Source organism: Mauremys mutica, chromosome 2 (genome assembly GCF_020497125.1).
Source record: "Mauremys mutica isolate MM-2020 ecotype Southern chromosome 2, ASM2049712v1, whole genome shotgun sequence".
In the NCBI taxonomy this organism is placed as follows: Eukaryota; Metazoa; Chordata; order Testudines; family Geoemydidae; genus Mauremys; species Mauremys mutica.
The window spans coordinates 91,267,369-91,291,445 of record NC_059073.1 but is presented as its reverse complement, the minus strand read 5'-3'; the positions used below and the strand labels follow the sequence as shown (position 1 = coordinate 91,291,445).

At 41.0% G+C, this 24,077-nt stretch overlaps 1 protein-coding gene across 1 annotated transcript in view; it reads right to left on the bottom strand.

The window, feature by feature from the left end:
* RALBP1 (ralA binding protein 1) overlaps window positions 1–24,077 on the bottom strand; it is a 55,559-nt gene that overhangs the window by 5,649 nt on the left and 25,833 nt on the right. Inside the window, exons 3-7 of the mRNA XM_045005665.1 lie at window positions 15,182–15,640; window positions 10,891–11,240; window positions 8,450–8,611; window positions 4,188–4,319; window positions 2,915–3,022 (exon numbers count right to left, since the gene is read on the bottom strand). Coding sequence (XP_044861600.1) covers window positions 2,915–3,022; window positions 4,188–4,319; window positions 8,450–8,611; window positions 10,891–11,240; window positions 15,182–15,640 — 1,211 coding nt within the window. The remainder of the gene's footprint in view (window positions 1–2,914; window positions 3,023–4,187; window positions 4,320–8,449; window positions 8,612–10,890; window positions 11,241–15,181; window positions 15,641–24,077) is intronic.

Sequence of the window (24,077 nt, the reverse complement as noted above, 5' to 3'; positions counted from 1 at the left end):
ACAAACACCCTAAACATCAACCTCTTTCCTACCAGGCTTCTTATATGAGCCCAGGCCTTTGTCTCCTTTCGCTTGTCCCAGCCTCGCAGCATTAAGAAAAGGTGTTTCTTGTTTCAAAGATCTGGAAATTTTGAGTCCTTTACTCTAAAGGCTGCTTACTTAAAACCAATGGGTAAAACAAACTTTAAACTCACACTCCTCTGTGTCAATTCCAAAGAGGCTAGGAGCAAAGAATGCAGAACTGAGGAAGGAAACACCTCCACTTACCTTTTTTAATTATGCATTTCAAAAATAACACATCTAAAGGGTTTAAAAAGTCCACAGAACTTATTTGGCTACCTAGCAAGCATTCTATCCAATAAGACAAGATTAACTTTTTACATCAAACCTAATGAGCCTCCTTCAGTGACAAGTTTTTAGTTACCTTGTTGCCGATAACACAGTAAAAATGCAGGCAAGAATGAGATCTGTAGAAAAATGTTACTAAAAGCTTCCAATTAATTGTATTTGGAAAGAGGAGCAATAGAGTGTGAGCCATGAACAAGAGAAGTGAAGGAGAACAACAGTCTAAGTTACTCAGACAGTAAGTGCTTTAGTCTTGACCCTTATTCAGGCATTAGAGAGGAAGAGAGAGAAAACTAACAACTGGAGGGAGGTCTGACCTGAAGCCAATGAGAATTGTGTGTAGCTCATCCCCTTTCATGATGAGCACAGTGTACATCGGACACGGGGGCCCAGATTCACAAAAGGACTTAGGCATTGTGATGCTCAGTGTTGCAATACTGAACTTTTAGCCACTTTACAAAATGACAGGAACAACACTGATACACAAAGCCTGAGTTAGGCGCCTAGATTCCCTGTACAACGAACAGGGAGATATAGGAGACGTAGGCTGCAATTCACAAAAGCCAGCATGCCAGGCAGGGAACTACCTAAGTTAGCCAATGGGAGTTGCAGATGACAGGAGTAGGTCCTAACTCTCGCTGCTCTCAAGGAGATAGGCATCTAAATCCAGGCACCTCTCTCTCAAATGGGAACCCTTCTCTTGGAGTCAGGGTGCTTGGGCGCCCAAGACATTTCTTGGGAACATGAGTTAGGTACCAGACTAAACCCACACAAAATGGCCACAAGAGGAGGAGGTGGTGGCACCCACCTTATACCCTGTAGCCCAGAGGCACTTGGGATGTGAGAGACCCAGGTACAATTCCCCTCTCTGGCATGGGGGGAGAAAGGAGTTGATAGGGGCCTCCCACCTCTCAGCATGCTCTAATCTCTAAGCTACTGGATATTCTGCTGTAGGGCTCCTTTAAGAGCGCCTGTGGATAAATAACTAAAGAGTCACTGGGCCAGAGAGTAAGAATGACTCCACAGCCTGGTGGTGAGGGCACCCATCTGAGTATTGAGACACCCAAGTCCCTGCTCCAGTACCTAGTTATTTATCCACAGTGGAACAGATTCAACAGGAGAGACTGAGGGAGCCCCAGATCAGAATATCCCATAGCTCAGAGCACTCAGAGGTGGGAGACTCCTGTTCAAATACTCCCCGCTCCCCTCAGGTAGAGGTGGGGGAATTGAACGTGGGTCTCCCACATCCCAGCTGAGTGCTCCAACCACTGGGATAAAAGTTATAAGGTGAGTGCTGCTGCTGCTGCTGCTGCTGCCTCCTCTAGCCACTTTTTGACTGATGCAATAGGTGGCCTGTGAGCACACCTACCAGGTCAGGCTCCATACACAAGCTTGGCAGGAGAACACCTACTTCTCCCCGGTTTGTGCATCACACTGGGGCTTAGGCCGAAGGTAGGTATCCCAACACCTAGCAGGAGGCAGCAGTGCACATGCTCAGAGGCAGAAACCTAGGCATAGGGGGAACTTATACTCTGAAAATGTAGACACCAAGTGAGTATAGGTGCCTTCAGGGTTCAGCGGGAGTTTTGTGAACCTAAAACTGGGATTTAGGTGCCTAGACACCCAAGTGTGAGGTTTTGACACCTACGTACTTTTGCGAATCTCACTCTGGGTGAGAAAGTAGGTTTTAAACTCTGAATTTCAAGTAGACTGCAAGCATTTGTGCTGGAGTTGTCTCCTCTAGCTCTCTGGCTCCAGGTAAGTTAGGAGGATTCAAAGCTCTTTTATAGCATTTAAATACAATTGTGATGCGAAGTGCTCAGTTAATCAGTACATTTCTATTGTAATATACATTACACTTTCTGTTCAAAACTTTCAAAACCAGCCTTATATGTCCAGCCTCACCTCAGCACTCAACTTATCAAGACTTTCACAGACACAATTAAAATGAGGGAAAAAAAAGATCTTGATCTTCATCCAATTAGGGAACAGACTGGGAGAATATAGTGGTAGTGCTCTGCAAATTCTTCCCACAACCCAAGCTCCACCTACGGGTGATGCCAAAGTGAGACACCGATTAGACTGTGGAAAACCTCATAATACAATAATCTTTCCTCTCTTTGATTAACAGTGAAACAGTTAACAGGGTTAACTAGATTATATTAAGGAATAGTTGTGGTACTAGATATGAAAATGTTTAAATATGCAATAGAAATATGAACACTTCATGTGAACAGGATTTTCTAGCACCTGTTATAGTATGTGCCTACTCTGGGCTCAGGATCATTCCAGCAACCAGCCACCTATTCCTTTCCCATTCTCGAACCATCTCACATCTACCATTCAGACAATATAGCAGGCTTCCCAGGGTGCAAATACAGAGAATAAGAGAACATTACAGCCTTCTTTAACTGACTAACTTTACTAACAAGCAAAGGTTTCTTTAATAAACCTGAAATATATTTGCTTCTCTTTAGTCATTGGTTTGTATTCCAAAACTTGCTTTGCTGGTATATTAACAGAAGGGTAAGAAGAACAGAAGGAAAATGGGATTAAAAACACCACCGACCTGGGCGAGTAGGATATTAATAACTTCTTCATTTTCATTCATTTCCTCTTTGGAGACATCCTCCTTCGAAAGGCTGGCAATTTCTTGAGCAATCTTTGTTTCACACTCCTGCAGTGACAGAAGTTTGGATTAAAAGGCTACCCGGCCACATCACCACATTATATAATACAACCCTATTCATTGTGCAGGTGGTCAGACTAGACGATCATAATGGTCCCTTCTGACCTTAAAGTCTATGAATCTATGTATCTGTTCAAAGCCTGCCTTTATTATCAGTCATCCCCAGAGAAGATTTCTGTTTTCATTTCAAGTTTTTTAAAACAGTATCCAGAAGTCATTCATCACTTATCCACCTTTCTGGGACACATGGTAGTTAAATAAGGCCAACTTTTGGAGTCACTTGTTCCGGGGAAGCAGTTTGTACAGAGCAGACTGTGGATGTCACAGGGTAGATAATCAATTGGAGTTGTATGTACTGGCTCTTCAGGACGTATTGCTTTATGCGCACAAGAGTGATGTGTTTGATGAACATAGATTCTTAAGGCTCAAGGTCAATGTAACCGAAGACTGAAAATCAAAAACTGGACTGAAAGCACAACTCAAAAACAAGGCACGGCGGGGGGGAGGGGGGGAGGGAGTACAATGGGAAAATTCAACCCCTTTCCTACTGAACTGCTGTGAGCATTCAGAACTGCAATTTTAAATGGATGTCCTTTGGAAACAAATGGAATAGTAGGACTTAGGCACTTATGTGATACATTGACATTAGCAAAGTAACTGCTCACCTATTCCTCTACAAATCCATTTCTGCTCTCACATTTAAGCAACTCTCATCCTTTTGAAACCCTGAACATAGCAAACCTTTTAGTTATCTACTCAGTCCTGCCAGTTGCTTGCATTACCCAGCAACTTTAACATTTAGAAAATCCTCCACTTGCCTTTTTTAGTACTTACAAGCTAAAAACAAGATCAAACAGACAGGATATGCAGCAAGAAAATCAAACCAAAATCCCATAGCAACATTTACCCTTTCTAAATCCAAATCAAACACATCTTAACCCTCTCTTAGAACAACTCCAGCACATTGCAATGAGAGATCCTGAAAATGAGTTAGTTTCATGTTAAAAAAAAGTGTGCATGTCACTGGAGCTATTATAACAGGAAATTATAAGATGACTTTTAGTCATCTCTTTGAACAGGTCAAAACTATGCCCACAGCAATTGCAATCTATGAATTTAAAAGGTTTGGCAATGAACAGATAAAGTGACCCACCTGTCTTTTAGCTTCTCTTAGTTTCCGTTTGAGGGCTGTTAAAATTCTTTGTACCTCCCATAATCTCTCTTCTTTGGATAAGTCTTTTATCCCCGCCTGCAAGTCTCGATGTAAACAGTTCAAAAGGAACTCCTAGAATAACACCAAAAGAATCATATTCACCACTCGGTGCTATACAAGTACCTTCTAATAATACACAACACCACCACCACCAAGCTCTTATATGGTGCATTTCATCAGTAGGACTCAAAGTACTTTACAAAAGAGGTCAATACACTATCCCCATTTTACAGAAGGGGAAACTGAAAAATACCACAATCTCTCGTAGACACAAGAACCTGGACTGCAAGTAGGGAACTCACTGGTTTCCTTCTAGAAGGGAAAAAAGTGTAATTTCCATTGTTGTCATCACAACCTTCATTTTGGTTGTATAAAGCATTCATGGCTAAACAGACATCACTCTTGATTTAGCCTGTTTTCCACTGATATGATTGTTCCACTGATTCTCCTGCCTGTCTCCCATCACAAGATTTGCCCTGCTAACCCCCAGCCTTGGGCCACCCCAAACATCCTCTTCCTCCAATCCTGCTCTCATGTTGTGGAGTGTGTCTGGCACAAATCCCATGATCTGGCCAATTTTTTCTATTGCAGATTCATTCTCTCTCCTTTCAGTTCTGTCATCTTCCTAGCTAAACCACTCTACTTCTCCAACTTAATTCCATGTCCTCAATCTCAGCTGCCTTTTCACCATCTTTGATTTGCTCTTTAAACCATCCACTTCCCTCTCCACACAGGATCTGGCCAGTTACTTCCAAGAGAAAATTGACAAAACTACATGACCTTCCCTGCCCCCTCCACTCTGTTTCCCTTGCCCTCTCTCCTACAACCCTCTCCTCCTCCTCTTCTCTTGTCAGAGGTGCAGAAGTTTCTTGTTTGCACTTCTCCTCTAAACCTTCCACTTCCCAGTGACCCTATTAATTTCCTGATCTCCCTTGCATGCACTCTGACCCTTTCCCTTACTCGTCTCCTTAATCTCTCTTCCCCCTCTCACAGTATGATCATGCTTTAGTCTCTCAAATCTTAAAACCTGACCCTTCATCCCAGCTGCCTCTCTAACTACAACCCCATTTTCCTTTCATCTTTAAGTTAGCTGAACATGCCGTTTTCATTCGCTGTTTGGATTTCTTCTCCTCCAATTCCATCCTGGACCCTCTCCAATCTGGATTCCTCTTCTTGCATTCCACTGAAATCACTCTTGCCAAAGTCTTGACCTCTTCCTAGCCAAAGCTCAGAACTAGTACTCCATCCTTATCTCCCTTAACCTGTCAGCCACCTTTGACACTGTTGACCACACTCCTCTTCCTAAAATCTTGTCCTCACCTTGGCTTCCAAGACTGTCTTCTCATGGTTCTCTCGTCTCTCTAATTTCTCCTTCAGTGTGTCCTTCAAAGGATCCTCCTCCAACTTTCTAGGGGGATTCCACAGGGCTCTGTCCTTGGTCGCATTCCCTTCTCCTTTTCCACCTTATTTCTGAGTAATCTCCTCCAAAAGCACGAATTCAACTATTATCTCTCTGCACATGACTCTCAGGGTACGTCTACACTACCCGGCGGATCAATCCCCGATCGCTCTCCTGTTGACTGCTGAACTCCAGCTTGGTGAGAGGCGGAAGCAAAGTCGATGGGGGAGCTGCGGCAATCCATCTCGCGCTGTGAGAACGCGAGGTAAGTCGAACTAAGAGACGTCAACTTCAGCTACGTTATTCTCGTAGCTGAAGTTGCGTATCTTAGGTCAATCCCCCACCAGTGTAGAGCAGACCTCAGATTTTCCTCTCTACTCCACACCTTTCATCTTCTGTCCAAACTAAAATCTTGCCCTGTCGCTCTGACGTTTCATTTGGGATATCAAGCTCTCAGCTCAAGCTCAACAAGGCTAGAAAACATCATTCTTAGTCTCCCCCCCTCCAAACCCTCTCCCTTCTTTCTTAATCACTGTGGACAATGCTACCATCTTGTCTGTCACTGGCCCATAACCTGGCCATCATCCTTGACTCAAACCTCTACCTACGTCCCCCACTTTCAGTCTGTATCTAAATCTTGTTGATTCATTCTGTGTAATATCTATAAAGGTATGGCCTTTCCTGTTCATCCACACAACTGAAACTCTCATCCAGGCTTGAATCATCTTGCATCTCAATTACTGCAATATCCCTTCCTTGACAAATGCAATCTTGCCCTGCTCATATCTATTCAGAATGCTGCTCCAAAGATCATTTTCTGAGCTTGTTGTTTTGGCCAGGTCACATTCTCTCTTTGCATCCCGCCCGGCTCCTCCCTTCCCCATCACATCAAACATATGCTACTTGTCTTCACTTTCAAGACCTTTTACCGCCTATCCCTACCCTACCAATTGTCTCTCATTCACTACTGAGACGTTGACTCCTGCCTACAATCGGCAAATGATACCATTCTTCATTGCCTACTTAATACATTTTCAAACAAGCACCTTCTTGCTTTGTCTGTGCTGCACCTATTGTTTGGGAGGAGCTCCCCATAAACATCCACAAAATTACTTCATTACCAGCCTTCAAATATCTGCTTAACTCTTCTTTTCAGAGATGCCTGCAAAAAACTTGCCAACAGTTAGGCTACTAGTGTGCTGAGATCACTACCTACCATGCTAACCATATTGTCTCATTGTTTCCTTGTATTCCCTCATCTATCTCTATCCATCTGTTGTGTTTTGTCTTATAGTTAGATTGTAAGCTCTTTGCGGGAGGAACCATCTTTTTGCTCTGAATTTGTATAGCCCTTAGCACCTGGTTCTTAACTAGGGCTCCTAGGTGCTATAGTAATACAAATAATAAATAATATACATGGGGCTGCTTTCCCTCATCACCTCAAGTTTCAGTTCCTTTAATTATAAACAGCAGAATCAAGTTAGGGAAAGTTGCAATTTCAAGTTTATTCTTAGTGCTAATATACAATAATAAAGACTGCATACCAAGAATGCACCAACACAGAAAATTATGTAAGACACATGGAAGCAGAGACAGACATTAAAATGCACAAATCTTTATACATAGAGGAAAGTCCATCTATGTATAAGTCAAAAGACTTATAAAATAAGATACCCTTTCCTTCCCCTTATCTAAACGTACTACTTTCAGAAGAGATCTTTTCTGGAGGTCTTAAGGAATGATATGGGAAAACCACCAGCATTGGCATGGGTAGTACATGTTGGAAGTTACATTAACATTGAACTGCAACTTAGTTCTAGCTTCTTTTCCATTCTCCTTCCTCTATCCAGTGGTTTATTAGTGCCATCATCTCCCATACTCATGGAAGGCATCTCTGTTTAGCTAGCTCTTCAGCCCCGAACTGAACTCCACAGAGTTGCACCCATTCCAAAAGACAGTTATAACCAGTATCTATTTCCCCAGAAATCTTGGGCTTTATCTGCTGTTTAGGCAGTGTGGTGTGCAGCACATGTTAGGAGAAGGACTGGGAAGTTGCCCTTTGAGCCCTAACATCCCAATCCTGAGCAGCCTGAAGGCTGCTGTATTTTAGACCAACTGCTGCAGCTCCCAGAAGATGTTATAGCAGCTGGAGTCACCAGTACATAGGGATGCCTCAGCTCAGCTCCTGTTCCTGCACTGAAAGCTAGGTGGTGTAAGAGGTGCTGAAGCAGTTCTACATCACCCCTGGATTTCCACAGGCAAGGGGAAATCCTCCAGTAGCCTGGCAAACCAGTTCTAGGAGACTGCTGAGGCAGCACAAAGCAACCCTACTGCACAGAAGTCACCTTTCCAGTTCCACAAGTTTGGAACTCTATACCACATCCCCTATTACCACATTTTATTGGCCTGTTAGTAATGAACTTTAGACACATTTAAATAAATCCTAGAGCATGCTATGAAGTGATATTACGCAAACCACTTACCTGCAAAACATCGTCCCCACTATCCCCATACCTTCAGAAAGTCCTTGAATAGCTCACAACGTGATTAGTACATGACTTGGTTTTTCTATATGCCTCTACAGAAGTGCAACATATCTTCCCCCAAATACAATGGAAACATTAACAAAATACCAACTACTTAGCCACATGATCGAGTTTGTAGCAAACTGTTACAGCACATGGGAAATTAAAAGCCATCACTACTATCTATGAGATCTACTTCCATCAGGTCTCAGCTGCCTGACCAAGAACATAATCTTCAGGCCAGACACATTTGTTAACCCACTGAGGTAAAGACAAACCTGTCGTCTGATTTCCTCTTTAATGTTTTCCTGTGTTTCTGGCAGTGCTGGCATTGTTGCCATATTAGACCAGCGAAGGGGTTTTGTCACCTGCTTTAGCGTCACATTTCCAAAGAACTCTTGGACGTGTGTAAAAAATACATACAGGACACGGTTGCTGATCTGGAAGAAATGAGAGTGAAAATACTGCTTCAGAAGGTGATTTTTTAACACAATGCCCGTTATTATCAATGGTACATTTGCCCTACACTGTATCCTACCGGACAAAAGATGTGAGCTTTTTTCAATCTTTGGGCTATAGCTACAACTCTGTTCAGACAAGCTAATCAATGCTACTTCTAGTAGATTCAAGGGTTGGTTTAAAATAAAATTATGTCTGAAATTCATGATCTGCTGCTAGCTTGAAGGAAGCGTGACCACGCTGTATTCACTTAGTGGTCTCACATCACTCTACTCTCTGGTGACCATGAGACATTCTATTGCCAAGCGAAAAGTTGTTGGCCTGCAATAATTAGCTTTATAAATGGTAGACACAGAAATCTGCTAGTGTCTTGTTAGGCCTGTCGCCATACACAAATTCTGAAGTCAGTGCTAGTGACAGACAAGAGAGACCTTACAAGAACTATACTGCACCAGTTATGTTTTTTTCCCTTTTATCCACCAAGCTGATTTTTCTCTCTCTAACTTACTGCAAAATGAGAATGATCATTTGTCATTTGTCTGTGTTTAACAGACTTAGCGACTCCTTTATAGCAGACTGTATTACCTCATTCAATTGCTATTGTTTTTAGAGATCAGTGGGTATGAAAAACTCAGAACCTTAAAAATCTGGAGTAAGCCAGGAACATCAGGAAACTGAGGGCAGATCTACACTTAAAACGCGGCATTGGCGCAGCTGCACCAATGTAGCTGCACCTCTGTAACGCTTAAGTGAAGATGTGCCTGCACCAAAAGGAGAGCTTCTCCCATAGGTGTAGTTAATGTACTTCCCCAAGAGGCAGTATCTATGTCAATGGGAGAAGCTCTCCCATCAACATAGTGCTGTCTACATGGAGGGTTACGTCTTTCAGAGGTCTGGATTTTTCACACTCCTGAGCGAAGTAGTTATACCGATATCGGTCTGTAGTGTAGACTGGCCTAACTCTCAGACTAAAGGGTTAATGATAACACATTTTATAACTCTACTAGGCCACATATTCATCATGTTTGCTAAAATGCTCAGAATGACACCCCCACTTCCTTACAGATACAGACTTCAGCTAAACTAATATTTACAGTTTTAAAGGATAATCCAACAACAGACTCTGTACAGGGCTGCAAGTAACATCTACCATATTGTGAAGTGTTAAAAAAAAAAAAAGGGAATCATTGAGTTATGCATGAATAACCACTTGCTCTATTTCTCCCCAATATTTCAGCAGATTTAAAATATCCTTTAACACATCTCAAATACTTTAAAGAGAGAAAAAAGCTGGCCACAAAATGTTTTTGAAAGAGCTGCCGTTATGCTCATTGCCTTGAGACTAGATTTGTTTGGATATGATCTATCAAATGGAAATTCACAGCTTGTGTTGAAATAAGTGACAGAGTTCTGACACCAATTTTATATTATTGCCTAAATCTATTTAAGCAATAAGACATGACAGGACATGAGTTATGTTGCATTAATTTCATGCCTATTCTGTTAGGGAGGAGGACAGGACAGTGGCTGCCACAACAAAGTATCAGTGAGTAAAACCCAACCCTGTTGCTGGAGGGCCTTACTGAGATTATAAAATCATGAAGTAAGATTTTGAGAAACCCCAATCACAAAGTGCGTTATGCAGCAAAACTCCAATTCCAAATGGTGACCAATTTAAAATATATAAAGTTTAATTAAAAATTAAGCTGTAATCCAATTATTGCTCAAAACTCTCACTAGGTCCATTTGATTTCTTCTGATAATATATTAACTGATACTTAGCCAATATACCCAAATAATTATTTCATGAGGAAAATCTGTGTTTACAGAACTGGATTGACTGGCCTGATATAGGAGTTAAGCACTAATACAATATTGTTCAATGATAAATCATTAAACCACCAACTTTAACAAATTCTAAGGAAGTGTGTGTGCAACTATAGGCGTCAAAGGCTTCCACTCCTCCTCTCTCACTGCACACTGTTAGCGTACTTGTAAAACTAATCATACAACAGTGTTTATAATGCTTACATTATGTAACTATATTTAAAGGCCAAATATGTTCATCTGGATTTCAGACCAGCCCACATTAGGAATAAGTAAAACCAAAATATCAAGTCCTGAAGAATACATGAAGAGAAGCTATTATTCAACTGCAATATAACATTTATAGTTTGTGTACACATTTCTAAGAGAGGACGTTTTAAAGAATCTCTTGCTAGGACTGCAATACAGCTCACATGTTGGGTTGCGCATGTACCTGAACAGTAGGGCTGAGCACTATAGAAATGTTCTGGATGTTCATTTTTGTTTCTAGTTCCTTTGCGATAACATGGTCCATGTGCACAATCAACCAAGAAATTAAGAGATGGTTACACTCTGGCAACTCCTTCAGCAAGCGTTGGCACTCCTGAACTTTTTCCCCCTCTGTGCTCTTCCCGCACGCCTCTTCGAAGCGGGGCATTAGCTCTTTGGTAAGCAAGTTTTCAGGCAGTTCTCGTAGATACTGTTTCAGCAAGCTGGCTATGGTATTCGGCTCATATTCCTCCAAGTTGGGAGATTCTTCTCGGTCATAGGCTGCTTTTAGTTCATCCACCTTTGATTTTATTCCTTAAAATATTTAGATTGGAAATTAAAGAGACCTTGAAAACAAGTATATCAACCATCTTTACATTTAGGGTATGTCTACACTGCCAATTAATGTGAATTGTATACCCATTAGCTTTCATCTAACTAGTGATGGTAACAACAGTAATGAAGATGTGGTGGCACGGGCTTCAGCACAAGCCCTAATATAAGCCCTCAATGGACACAGGATGCTTACTCATGTTGCTAGACCACGCCAGGGACCATTCCGCCATGTCTTCATTGCTACTGTTACCCAGGCTAGCTAAATTAAAGCTGGCAACTATTTACACCTTAATTTGCAGTGTAGACACAGCTTTAGACTTACAGGTTTTCTTCTACCCATCCCTCCTTATTAATACACACACTTTTTCTTTTTAGATGCTTTTTTTTTTTTTGGTGGCTCCCTACAAAGAATGAAGTTAATTCAGAAAAACCTTTCAAGGGGACCTGTATGTTACAAAATAAAGCCAAGATCAAGTAAGGTTTTGTGCTCAATGCCTCTAAAAACAAGACTAAGAAGGAAATTCATGCACATAAGCTAGTGTAATGTGTTTGTTTTAGGTCCCCTGTAGTCAAAAAACATTGGCTCCTGCTCTGATGTGAAAAGGCTGTGTAGCTGAAGCACAGTTCCAGCCTGACAGCATGAGCACACGTGGGTGTGGAGGGGTTATACAAGTAAGAGACACTGCTTTACCATATCGGTATAATTTTATAAAGTTTAAATATATGTATATACCAAAAGACCCACTGCTAAACCACACTATATAGTAAAGCAATGGCACCTACCTGAACCCCACCCCCAAGTAAGTTGCCTGCATGCTCTACCAGGGTTTCATGATCATAGAAATTGATGCAATGTCAGATCAATGTGGGAGCCAAAGCACCTAAAATAAGGGGAAAAGTTTAAGATCACTTGTGTATTTAAACTCTCAGTTGGAATTCAGCATGTAGCCCTAAAATGAGTATTTTTATTAACAAATACTTGCAATTAACTTTTAATGACAGAATAATCTCTGTCAGCCCCCGCCCCCCACCAAGCCAGAGACCTCCTTTAAAACAACAACAACTCTTGTTTGCCAATTTCCAATCAGTCATCCTTCCTGGGACGCGTGATATTTAAAACTCTTGGTTTGGGTCACTATCAGTGTCAAAGTGTATATTTATTGTATGACTAGAAAAAACTATCCAATATCCCCAAAACCAGGAGAATCTTTGTCAGTTAATGGGAGGGCTTTGATACAGTTTTCTGCAGAAATGCAGATGGATAAAAATTGGTTATTTTTGTTTTAAAATAAAAAACCTGATTTTATTTAAAAAAACAAAACAACAAAAATTGATTTTGTTTTAAAAATTAGTCTTTTACTTAAATCAGATTTTTTTCATTTAAATTAAATACAGGTTAATTTTTAAAAAATAAACCTATTTAAAATTAAATTAGAAACTAGAAACCTACGTTAAGGCCTAAACATTTTAAAATAATTTAAATTAAGTACAAAAGTAATATTAAGCAGTATGTTTGCTGCCAAGTTTTACAGAAGGTCAAACCACTGAACTGGCTGAGTACCTGGAACCAGAGTTTACTAAACCAGCATTTGATAGCAGCATTCTCTGCAGGAGCAAAGAAAATATTTTCTTCATTTCAGTTTATTCAACTAGTTCAATTCAATGACTTGTTCATTCAAAGTTAAGAAACCAATCAGGAACTGAAAAAGCAGTCAAGCTGGTTTTCCTTTTCCAATCTATGAATAAAAACCTGGGAGTAAGAGGGTAAGATCTACTAGTTCTAAAATCTAGAAGGACAATGGTGATCAGAAACAATGAGTTCAATTCACTAACTATAGATAATAATACTTAGTTTGGTAAATTAGTTTGAAATACAAAACATGTTTTGATAAACTTTTTTTGCTTCTGTATTGATCACATTTAAGGTAGCTTTACTTAATAAAAATATTAAAATGCTGTTTTTGTGAATTTTTAATTGAATTTGAATTTTCATTCTTATAGAGCTTGACACATCAAAAGTAAACAATTAATCGTCTAGTGAATAAAAAATGCATCCTTTGCTGTTTTTAAACATAGCAAAATATAATAAGTCAGAATCTGAATAAATATAAATTAAGTTACATAATTGCTTAAATAAATGTGTATAATATAGTGTATCCTCCTGGTTAGCAAAAAAGAGCACTAAATTTAATGCTATATTCACTTGCAAATCAACATGTTTTATTGGTTACTAACCAATAAAATAGGAAAATAATTAAAAATTACAAATGCAAACCATAATTAAAACTGATTATTCAAAACAAGATTTCCCGTGTGCTGATTTAAACCATGATTAAAATTGATGATTTAATTCAGTTCACCCTGCAGAAATGTACAGAGAAATTTAAAACTGAGAATTTTGGTATGGCTATAAGGTAAATGTGGCAGGTGGTGGGTTAAATGCGTTTCCCACCAAAAGACCCAGAACTAGACAGCACGTTGTGAATAAAGAAAAGGCTATCCAAGGAAAATGAAGATCATCCTAGGCACAGAATTTTCAGACCTCAACTTATGAGGAACTGTTTCTGTTGTTATACCCGAGGCTCAAATATAGGTTGAAATTCATATGCAACTGCATAAACTAATACATCTGCATAGTAAAGGAACGAGGAATCTGATTCAGCTAATAAGCTTAACTTGAACGGTCTTTCACATGAGAGGAGGGGAATGTTGCACTAGAGAATGCCGAGAGAGCTCAAAAATAGGTCACCGAACAAAAACCCAGAGCATGTTATATTTCTGCAAGACATTGTGATCACTTGAATGCTCTGAAATACAAGGTCTGAGAAACAGTTTTTACTATTGCCTTATCCTTGCATCCCCAACAAATTCCATGTATATCAACAGCATGCATGTATCATAAAGCCTTTAAAATTGGTTCCCTCAGCTGTTTTATAGATTTAGATCATACATATTTTACTTGCTTTAAATGCTTTTTCTTATTTTCTGTCCTTTTTTGTTCTACAGCTCAAGTACTGTACCTGGAATATTTGCACAATTCCTATTGCAAATGGCTTTCAAAAATCAAATATAGCTGTATATTTAAATAATGACTAAAATCATTGGTACTTGTATGTAGATCAATGTTATACAACTAAGGCTACTAATTATCTTGGTGTTTCTACCAGTGTGATTCTTCAGATCCAAGCTGAAATTCTCAACTGCTGTTCTACATTACTAGTGGATTTACTGAAAGAAAAAAAAGAAAGGTTTTGTATATATTTACGTTCTTTTTGGAAGAAAATTAGAATGAAAGTGGATGAGGAAAGCAAAGTCAGGAGTAACCTATTTATTACTTCAACTCCCCACCAAATCTCCATTTTCATTAGCTAGAATTGTATCTTATTTCTAATAACGGAGCAATATACTCAAAATAATCACAAGCACTAATCAAAATGTTTTAGCATCTATGGCTTGCCTCAAAGGCACATTATGCTACATACCTAGTTTCCACCCCTTCAAAAAGACCAAACCATATACATTTTCGTTGTCACCTTCAGCAAGTGGGTGACCATGCTATGGAAACATTGGAGAAGGAGAGGTCCAACACTGAACACCCGTGCATCTTATAAACCTTTCCCTTCCCTTACACCATGAGACTGGTTTTGTAACTTAACCATCTCCTACTCCACAGGTTAAGAACGTAGAATTTTCTTCTCTACTATCACATAAGCCATATTTCAGAAATTTCAAATCCATAGCTTGGCTTACAATTACATAGTTAATTTCACTGAAATTGCAGTCTTTTATTAAATTAAATGAGTAAAACTATACATGTGGAGTGGATATGGGGAGAAGGGCAAAGTACTATATTCATGTTATTTTTTTGGACAAATGAAGGTAAAGCCTTGAAAATCTGCACTTAGATGTGCCCAGTATACCTGAAACTCTGTAGATGCCTTCACATTTCATGCCATACTTCTCTATGTAATCTATACATTCACGGAAAACTGCTGGCAGGCGAATGCCATCGTACATCATGGTCCTGTCTGCTGCATCAGCCAAAGGAATCCCAAACACTGGCCTAAAACTTGGAACATCAATCTGAGGTACTTCTGGCTCTGGAGTTGGCTTTTTCTTTTTTTTCTTCTCCTTCCACTGTTTTACAACATCTGCTGCTGTTAAGTCTTTTGACTTCTTCTCTTTATGTTTTTCTTCCTTGTGTTTGTCATCTTTATGTTTTTCATCTTTGGGTTTTTCTTTTACTTTAAAATCCTTTTCTTTCTTTTTGGAAAAGCTGGGCTTCTTGAAAACATGAATTCCTTTGGACCGCTTCAACTTGGAAGGACTTTCAGCTTCATCGCCAGAGCTGTCCTCTTGGAAGGCAGCATAACCTTCCGCTATTGGGAGAAAGAAGAGAAAGCAAGGGGCAGAAAGTTACGACCTGTTTTATTAAAAAAAAAAAAAAAGGCTAGAAGGAGAAAAAAGGGGTAAAGGGTAATATTGAAAGAGACATGGTACTCGCCTACAACTTAAAAAGATCCATTTTTCTTTTTGCAGCGTTAAGTAGGGCAATTATTAAATCAGCATTTCACAGTTCTGTCCAATATGAACACATCTCATGAATCACCTCAACATTTGGTATTTTAAGTACTTACTCAGTATGACAATGTCCATCTTACGTGCTATTTGTCCACTTAATAGTCAAGGAAATGCAAAATAAAACAACTGTCTGGCAACTTCTATGTTCCTGCAATCAACAGTATAAAAGTTGCTGTTAAGAAAAATCATCTGCTACACAAGTTCAGCTTTAATAAATTACTTTGCAAAGGGTGGAGTCACTTAATTGCTCACTCCCTTTCTGAAAACGTTAAGAATCTTCTTAAGAGGAGTATGAAATTATTAAATTTTAGCCTCAGATCAAGATATCATTAAAAGGGGGGAATCTTACTTTTCCAACTGTACTGACATATTACCTATTATTGTAGTTCTACGTTTGCCTTATGTAGCCTATGTGAGACTGCAACTCCAAAGTCACAGCCTCATAACGCCATACTTCAGCTGCAGAATACAAGGTACTATCTCTGAACTATATGCACAAGAGTTTTTATAAGCTACACCTCTGCAGCTAGCCCTGCCTATCCTCTAGGCAAGAACAGGAAAATCTTTAAAGGTGGATTGGAAGGTTTTTTTTTAAGCCAACTAATTATAGGTTTACATGCTCAATACTCCGAAGAGCTAAATAAAGTAAACAAGAAATGTGTTCAACAAAGCAGAGATTTTACATGCAATATGTCGTTTTTAGGTTCCCCGAAAGTTGAGGATAATCAGCTCTAAGCTCTGATGTGATGCTCCTGAATGAGGTTTTCCTGATATTGTTCCATTAGTCAAAAACTCCTGGAACATGAAACGGGCCTATTATTTGCATGAGGGAAGGACAGAGTTAAGTCAAGCACCATTTCTTAATGGACACGGCTTGATAATTTTTTTTTTTTTTTTTTTTTACTAGTTGGCTTGTAAGGTGCTCAGAGCAGGCGCCGTGTGTGACATTGTATGCTTGCACCCACAGGGCTAAAATGGATTTAAACCACCTTGTGCCCTTCTGATCCTGGGCTGCTCCAAGGGCTAGAGGCGCCCCAGCACAATTTAGACAGGCTCGATGGCAGCTTCCCCAAGCTGCTCTATAGACAATATAGTTTTTGCAAAGTTTTTATATTCAAATCCCAAAAATGTAACGGGTATAAAATATTTTAAATACATAGAACTGAGGTATACTAAATAAACTGCAATGACTTGACCAGCACACCCCTCCTTTAATTCCCTCAAAAATACTCCATGTTCCAGGGGGATTAACTGGTTAATGTAACAGCACCAGCACAGTGCATGCTGGTGAAAGTGGTGTGCCCTGGCTTCAAGGGATCAAAGTCATATGTTAAAATCAGCCAAGTAAGAGTGAGAGTGAGAGTGTGTGTAGTCTCCAAGTTCAGGAACAGATACTACCCATGATCCTCAGAAGAAATCCCGCTGATAACAATGGGAGGTTTGCAGATCTCTCCAGGATAAAACGTACTCCGCAAGTAGCAGCTAAACTTTAGTTAATAAGATTACTTTATTACATTCACCATTAGTCAAAGAGTGGTTATGGACACTTTTAGGACAACCACTATTTCTATCCTTTAATCCCTTAGATATATGATTAACCCAATTTGTGTAGAGAGTTGCATAACTGTGCAATACAAGCTAAATCTGACTCATACAATGTAGTTTATAGGCTTAAACTATAATACCGGTACTGAGATGAATGGAGACAGTTAACATCTCTCAGAGCCAATGTTTCAGTTTTTCTGCTGTCTCACGAAGACAGCTCCTTTGTTGGTTATACTCTCTTCATGTTTGGAAGGCTCTCTGTACGATAGCAAGTGCTAAGAGTTCATTTTATTTTATTTTTAAAGTGAAATCTTGCATTCTACAGAACTGCAATCTATCACAGGGGGCAGATATTCATGTTAAGTGGGTGAGGTGTTTGAACCAACAAATATTTTAAATCATTTATGAGGTGAACAGCCCTCTTATTTTAGCTCTTTGGGGCATTCTGCATGTGTCTCTACAATTAATTGATTTAAAAATATGTAGGTCCATTTTAAGGAAGCAAGAAGAGGTAGAATGAAAAACAAGTTTAGAACAGAAGGAAGTTATGAGTACACTGATCTTATGTGTGACCCTGATGTAAATACACATAATATCTATACTTCTATATCTACATAAAAATGCATGGCTTCAATTTGTCAACGATTCTACATCAACATATATAGGCCTCTTAAAAATAAGGATGGAACAGAGATGCATGCATATTTAGCTTGTGTAATGACTTCTTTCATTTCCCCTCTTGCACCCCAATTTGTCTACTACTAGACTTTCGACTGACAAGAGCTACTAGACTTGTGCCAAAATTTGGTAACAAACTTACAAGTAGGTCACTCCACAATTATGTTATTTAATACATAAAGAACTCCTGAGTGCAAGTTCACATTCAGGCTATTGCTCTCCCTTGGGTGTGGGGAGCACCAGAAGTTGAAGTAAGTGCTTTGCTTTATTTTCTTTTCATTGTAAAGGATTTTATTAGTTTTAGAAAAGCAAAGCAGAACCTACATTCATAGCACAGTTTCTCCCAGCAAAGAAAATGTCACAAAGCAAAAGTACAAATCCACACACTAAGGCCTGGTCTACATTTAAAAATTAGATCAACCTAATTACATTACTCACAGCTATGAAAAATTTGAGCCCTGGGCAGTATAGTTAGGTTGACTGAATCACTGGTGCAGACGCAGCTAGGTCGACAGAAAGATGGATTAACTCCACTGCTGGAAAAACACCTTCCATCTACGTGAGAAGCATCTACCGCAGGGGTCCCCAACACGATGTCCACGGGTGCATCTAAATGCGCCCGCATCCTGGCCAGCGGTCGAGCATCCGCCAAAATTCGGCGGCATTTCAGCGTCGCCACCTCTGGATGACGCTGCTTGCCACCGAAAAGCGGCATCATCCAGAGGCGGTGACGCCGAATTTTGGCGGCATTTCGGTAGATGCTCGACCGCCGCCATGGTCCTTCGTCTGGTGCCCGCCAGACGAAAAAGGTTGGGGACCACTGATCTAACCTATGTTGCTACAGCGGCACAGCTGCGACATCATGGCTGTGGTGCCATAGCGTAGCCAGGCCTTAGAGGAGATAATGAACATAAAGGGGTGATGCTGGCAGACCCGGCTTTACTGAACAATGTCAAACGCAGAGCTGGAAACCAGTTTGGCTCACCTGTGTGTTAGCATTGTTAAAATAGATGTTAAGTTTATGAGAATGTGTTTAGTGTTTAGACTTGATGAAATGCTTGCAGGGTGCTACATTTACTGATCTCACATATAACATCTGTATCCCATGGTTAAGGCTGCGAGTGTCATGGAGGTCACGGATTCTGTGACTCTCCATGACTTTTGCAGCGGCTGGTGCTGGCTCAAGGGCTGCCTGAGCCAGGCAGCCGCTGGACCAGCAACAGCAGTTTGAGTGTCTGTGGGGGGGGGGGCTCAGGGCTAGGGACAGGGGGCTGGGGAGTGCGGGGGGCACTTACCTTGGGGTGGGGGACTCCCTGGCTTCTACTGGCATGGCCCCCCAATAGCTTTGAGGAAGCGGAGGCCCCGCCCCATAGGTCACATTAGCTGCGGCTGCCAGCACTTGTGGGAGCAGCAGAGCCCCTGCCCTGGTCCCTGCTGCCTAGGAGCTGCAGGAACGCGGAGCCAATTAGGAAGCCCCTGCCAGCCCCACCAACCTCTCCCTCCCTCAGTACCAACGGGGGTCCAGGGCTGCGCGCTGGGTCCGGCCTCCCTCTCCCTCAGTACCAGCAGGGGTCCCAGGCCAGCTCCCCCAGCACCCATGGTGCCCCCAGAATGCCCCACCCCCCGAGCACTCAAGGCCCCCCGCCCAGGAAAAGTCATGGACCGGTCACGGGCCCGTGAATTTTTGTTTATGGCCCGTGACCTGTTCATAACTTATTAAAAGTACCTGTGACTAAAACGTAGCTTTACCCATGGTATAAAGTTATATTGAGTATTTGTAATTAATGCAAAGTGCTGGTCCTCCACACAAGAAGGCCCACTGAAACCAAATCAGCCAACCATCAAAGGACAAAGACTTCACTGATCCTGTCCCTCCTTCCTCTCCCCCACACCCATGAAGAGATACAGGCACAAAAACTTGCACAACAATTTGAACTCTAGGGGAAGGGTATGAAAGTCCCTGACTAGAAGGAACTGTATCACTATGCTGCTTGGCATTTGGAGAGGGAAATATTTCTAAGCATAAGCAAGAGATCCCCAAGCTGCTTAGCTCAGATTAGCTGTAAAGGACAAACAAATCTTGGATATTGCAGCAGCTTCTATTAGTCTTAAGTTTAAAAAAGAATCTCATTTGTGTATGTATGCTTACCTGCTTTAACTGTGTCAATAACTGATTCTTTTACCTAATTAATAAATCTTTAGTTAGTTTATTATAGGATTGGCTACAAGTGGTGTCTTTAGTGTGACATCTGAGGTACAACTGACCTGGGATAAGTGACTGGACCTTTGGGACTGGGAGTAATCTAAATATTTTTGGTGTAAGGAACCATCTATCACTAAGGTAAATTTGCCTGGGTGGCAAGATAGACCAAAGTACCCAAGGGGACTGTTGTGACTCCTTATTAAGATTGTTATAGTGCTTGAGGAGTTCACAGTTGATACTTGGTTGGTGAAATCTAATTATAGAGCTCACAACCAATTTGGGGTTTGTGCTCTGCTTCTTAACAGTCTGCCCTATGAGTTGTGAGCCACTCTAGACAGCCTGACACAAAGTAAGAGAATCAGAGGGACTTTATATCTCACAAGTCTAAAACAGTATACAGAGCTTTTCTTCTAAGAAATTAGTTCAACACCACATTGGCTTGGCAGAAATCAAATGTTAGCTGAGCAAGATGAGTTGGTCTCATTCCAATTCTTAATAGACAAGTGTCCACCTCACAAAACCTATCATTATAATGTCCATCTCTGTTGATGCTTCACAGAGAGATCAAGGATTGAATCAGCTTGCAGAGAGAACTACTCTTTCATTGCTTCAAGAACTAAACTCAGAATGGAATGGGGGAAAGCTTCATCCTTGCCAACTGAAAATGAAAACCTGAAGATACTGAAAAGAAGGAGTTGCAGACCACTGGGCTTCCACACAAGGTTACAAGTGGGGGTAAGAGGAATAAAGGGAACACCTGCTTGTGGGAAAAGAGATTGTTGGGGGAGGGTCAGGGCCTCCAGAAGATCTTACTGTTAGTTGAACTCTACAACCTTTTGGTTTTGGCCTTGAGAAGGGAGATACTTTAAAAGGATCTAACATTTCTCAAGATGCACATGCAAAACCCCCATATTCTATGAGTCCAGTCTACAGAAAATTGGAGAGAATTCTGAAGTGTTTGCACCTGGTAAACACCCACACAGCCTTAACTGTGTCCTTTTTGATCAATGCCTCGTACACAATGCCCATAACACACACACACACTCTGCCTCTTCACTGTAATGGACTGTTGCTACCTGCACCTCTCCTACAATTAAACATTGAGCCTATTCCCCTGACAGAATACCACCCTTGAAAATTTAACAACCACTTCACACCCTCTTACAACCCCTTCACATCTGCACACAGGATACTACGTACACCTATACCTTCCCCTACCCATTAATAAATCCACAGATTGCACTCATATCCCACTTCACTAATGACAACACCCATGGCAAGAAGACCCCAGTGCCCTGTTACAGAAACAACTTATATAATTCTGTATTGAAATAATGCATGCTGGAACCTCAAGATGACATGCATCTCCTTCCTTTGATAATACATATGGGGGACTCAGACCCAGATCTCTTCATATCACAATCACAGCTCTTCCGAGCAGCTCCACTTTTCCCTCCACTACACAGCTACACATCACATAATGAATGCAGCTGAAATGCATGCAGACTGTGATGCTGGCAGACCAGATGCCAGCTCATACCAAAGGCCCAAGGCCTCACTGAACACTGACAAATGCATAGCTGAAAACAGAGTCTGGCACACCTGTGGGTTAGTATAATTAAAAGAGATATTAGTGTTATATGAACGTGTTTAGTGTTTAGACTTTATGGAATGCTTGCAGGATGCTGCATGTATTAATTTTACTTATAACAACTGTATCCCATAGTATAAAGTTATAGTGCATTGTAAAACCACTATAATTGTGTAACTCACCAAACAGGAAAAGCAGCATTAATTAAGGTAAAGTGCTTGTCCTGCATACAAGATGGCCCACTGAAGGCAAAGGAGGCATTGGGTGGCATCAAAGGACATTGTTGACTGCATTCCTCACTCCCTGCAGGAAGGGGAGACCTGCACATGAACTCACCCCATCCGTTTGGATTCTGGGGTGAAAGGGATAAAAATCCCTGACAAGGAGAAACTGGATTTTTATACTGTCTGGACTCTGAAAGGCAAAGATTCCTAAACAAGAGATTCTCCTGAGTCAGCCCTAAGGACATACAGAACTGCTTATTATAGAAGCTTATATTACCTTTTTAAATCTAAGACTGTAACTCATTGGCGTGTATATGTTTCCTGTTTTAACTCTGTAAGTAACTCATTTCTTTTCTTAGTTAACAAAGCTTTAGTTAGTTTATTACAGGATTGGCTACAGGCATTGTTTTTGGTTTGAGATCTGAGTACAACTGAACTGAGGATAGTGACTGGGAGTAACCTTAATATTGTTGTTATTTTTGGTGTAAAGTGATCATCTATCACAGGGGTGGGCAAACTTTTTGGCATAAGGGCCACATCTGGGTATGGAAATTGTATGGCGGGCGATGAATGCTCACGAAATTAACAATTCATGTTCAAACAGGGACAACACAAGTTTGTTTCTGTCAAGGTTCTTTCCCCACTCTGGACTTTAGAGTACAGATATGAGGACCTGCATGTGAACCCCTAAACTGAATTACCAGCTTAGATCTAGTTTTGCTGCCACCAATCCCAAATACTAACTCCCTTCCCTGGATAGTCTTGAGAGACTTCTTCACCAAATTCCTGGTGAACACTGATCCAACCCCTTGGATCTTAACACAAGGAGAATTTAACCATCCCCCCTCCTTTCCCCCACCAATTGCTGGTGAGTCCACATCCAATCCCCTTGGATCTTAAAACAAGGAAAAAATCAGTCAGGTTCTTAAAAGGAAGGCTTTTAATTAAAGAAAGAAAGGTAAAAATAATCTCTGTAAAATCAGGGTGGAAAATAACTTTATAGAGTAATCAGATTCATAGAGCCCAGAGGAACCCCCTCTAGCCTTAGGTTCAAAGTTACAGCAAACAGAGGTAAATCCTCTTAGCAAAAAGGAACATTTACAAGTTGAGAAAACAAAGATAAAACTAACACGCCTTGCCTGGCTGTTACTTACAAGTTTGAAATATGAGAGACTGGTTCAGAAAGATTTGGAGAACATGGACTGATGTCTGGTCCCTCTTAGTTCCAAGAGTGAACAGCAACATGTTTTTTTTAAATCAGAAAAGACACGCTGTGCCGGGGTGTAGCCATGAGTGGGCCGTGGCCAACGCACTTATTATCCAGGCCCACTCAATCACTTGCCCAACTCCGCCACCCGGTGCTCCAGCTGGGGAGCGGGAGCGAGGCGCAGAGGCTTGCAAGTGCCGAGTGGGTGGAATGGGGCAAGCCCCTGACCCCGCTCCCCGGCGGGAGTGCCGGAGCGGAGCAGTGGAGCTCGAGGGCTGGATTAAAAGCTCTGACGGCTGGACACAGCCCGTGGGCCACAGTTTGTCCACAGTTATGATCTATCACATAGTCCAGCTTGCAGCGATCACAACACAGATTGGAATGCCCAAGGGGCCGGTCTGTGACTCTATGATAAGACTGTTACAGTGCTTTCGAAGTTCACACTTGTTACCAGGTTGGTGAAATCTAATTATAGAACATACAACCAGTTTAGGGTGTCTGTGCCCTGCTTTTTGATAGTCTGCCCTGAGGCTAGCACTCATGGTCATGAGCCAGGCAAGACAGCATGACACAGATAATTCCCAGTGGCTCCTGCCAGCTCCAGAGGGCAAAGTTAAGGTTGCATGGGAATTTACCTTAACTCTGTATTTTCTGGTTTTCAGAAGTTTGAGTTTTGCTGAACTCGACATTCTGGAAGGACACGTGCTACCACTGGGCTACCTTAACTCTGCGTTAAGGTTTTTGCCATTTAATTAAATATGAATCTGAATATTACAAGTACAGTAGT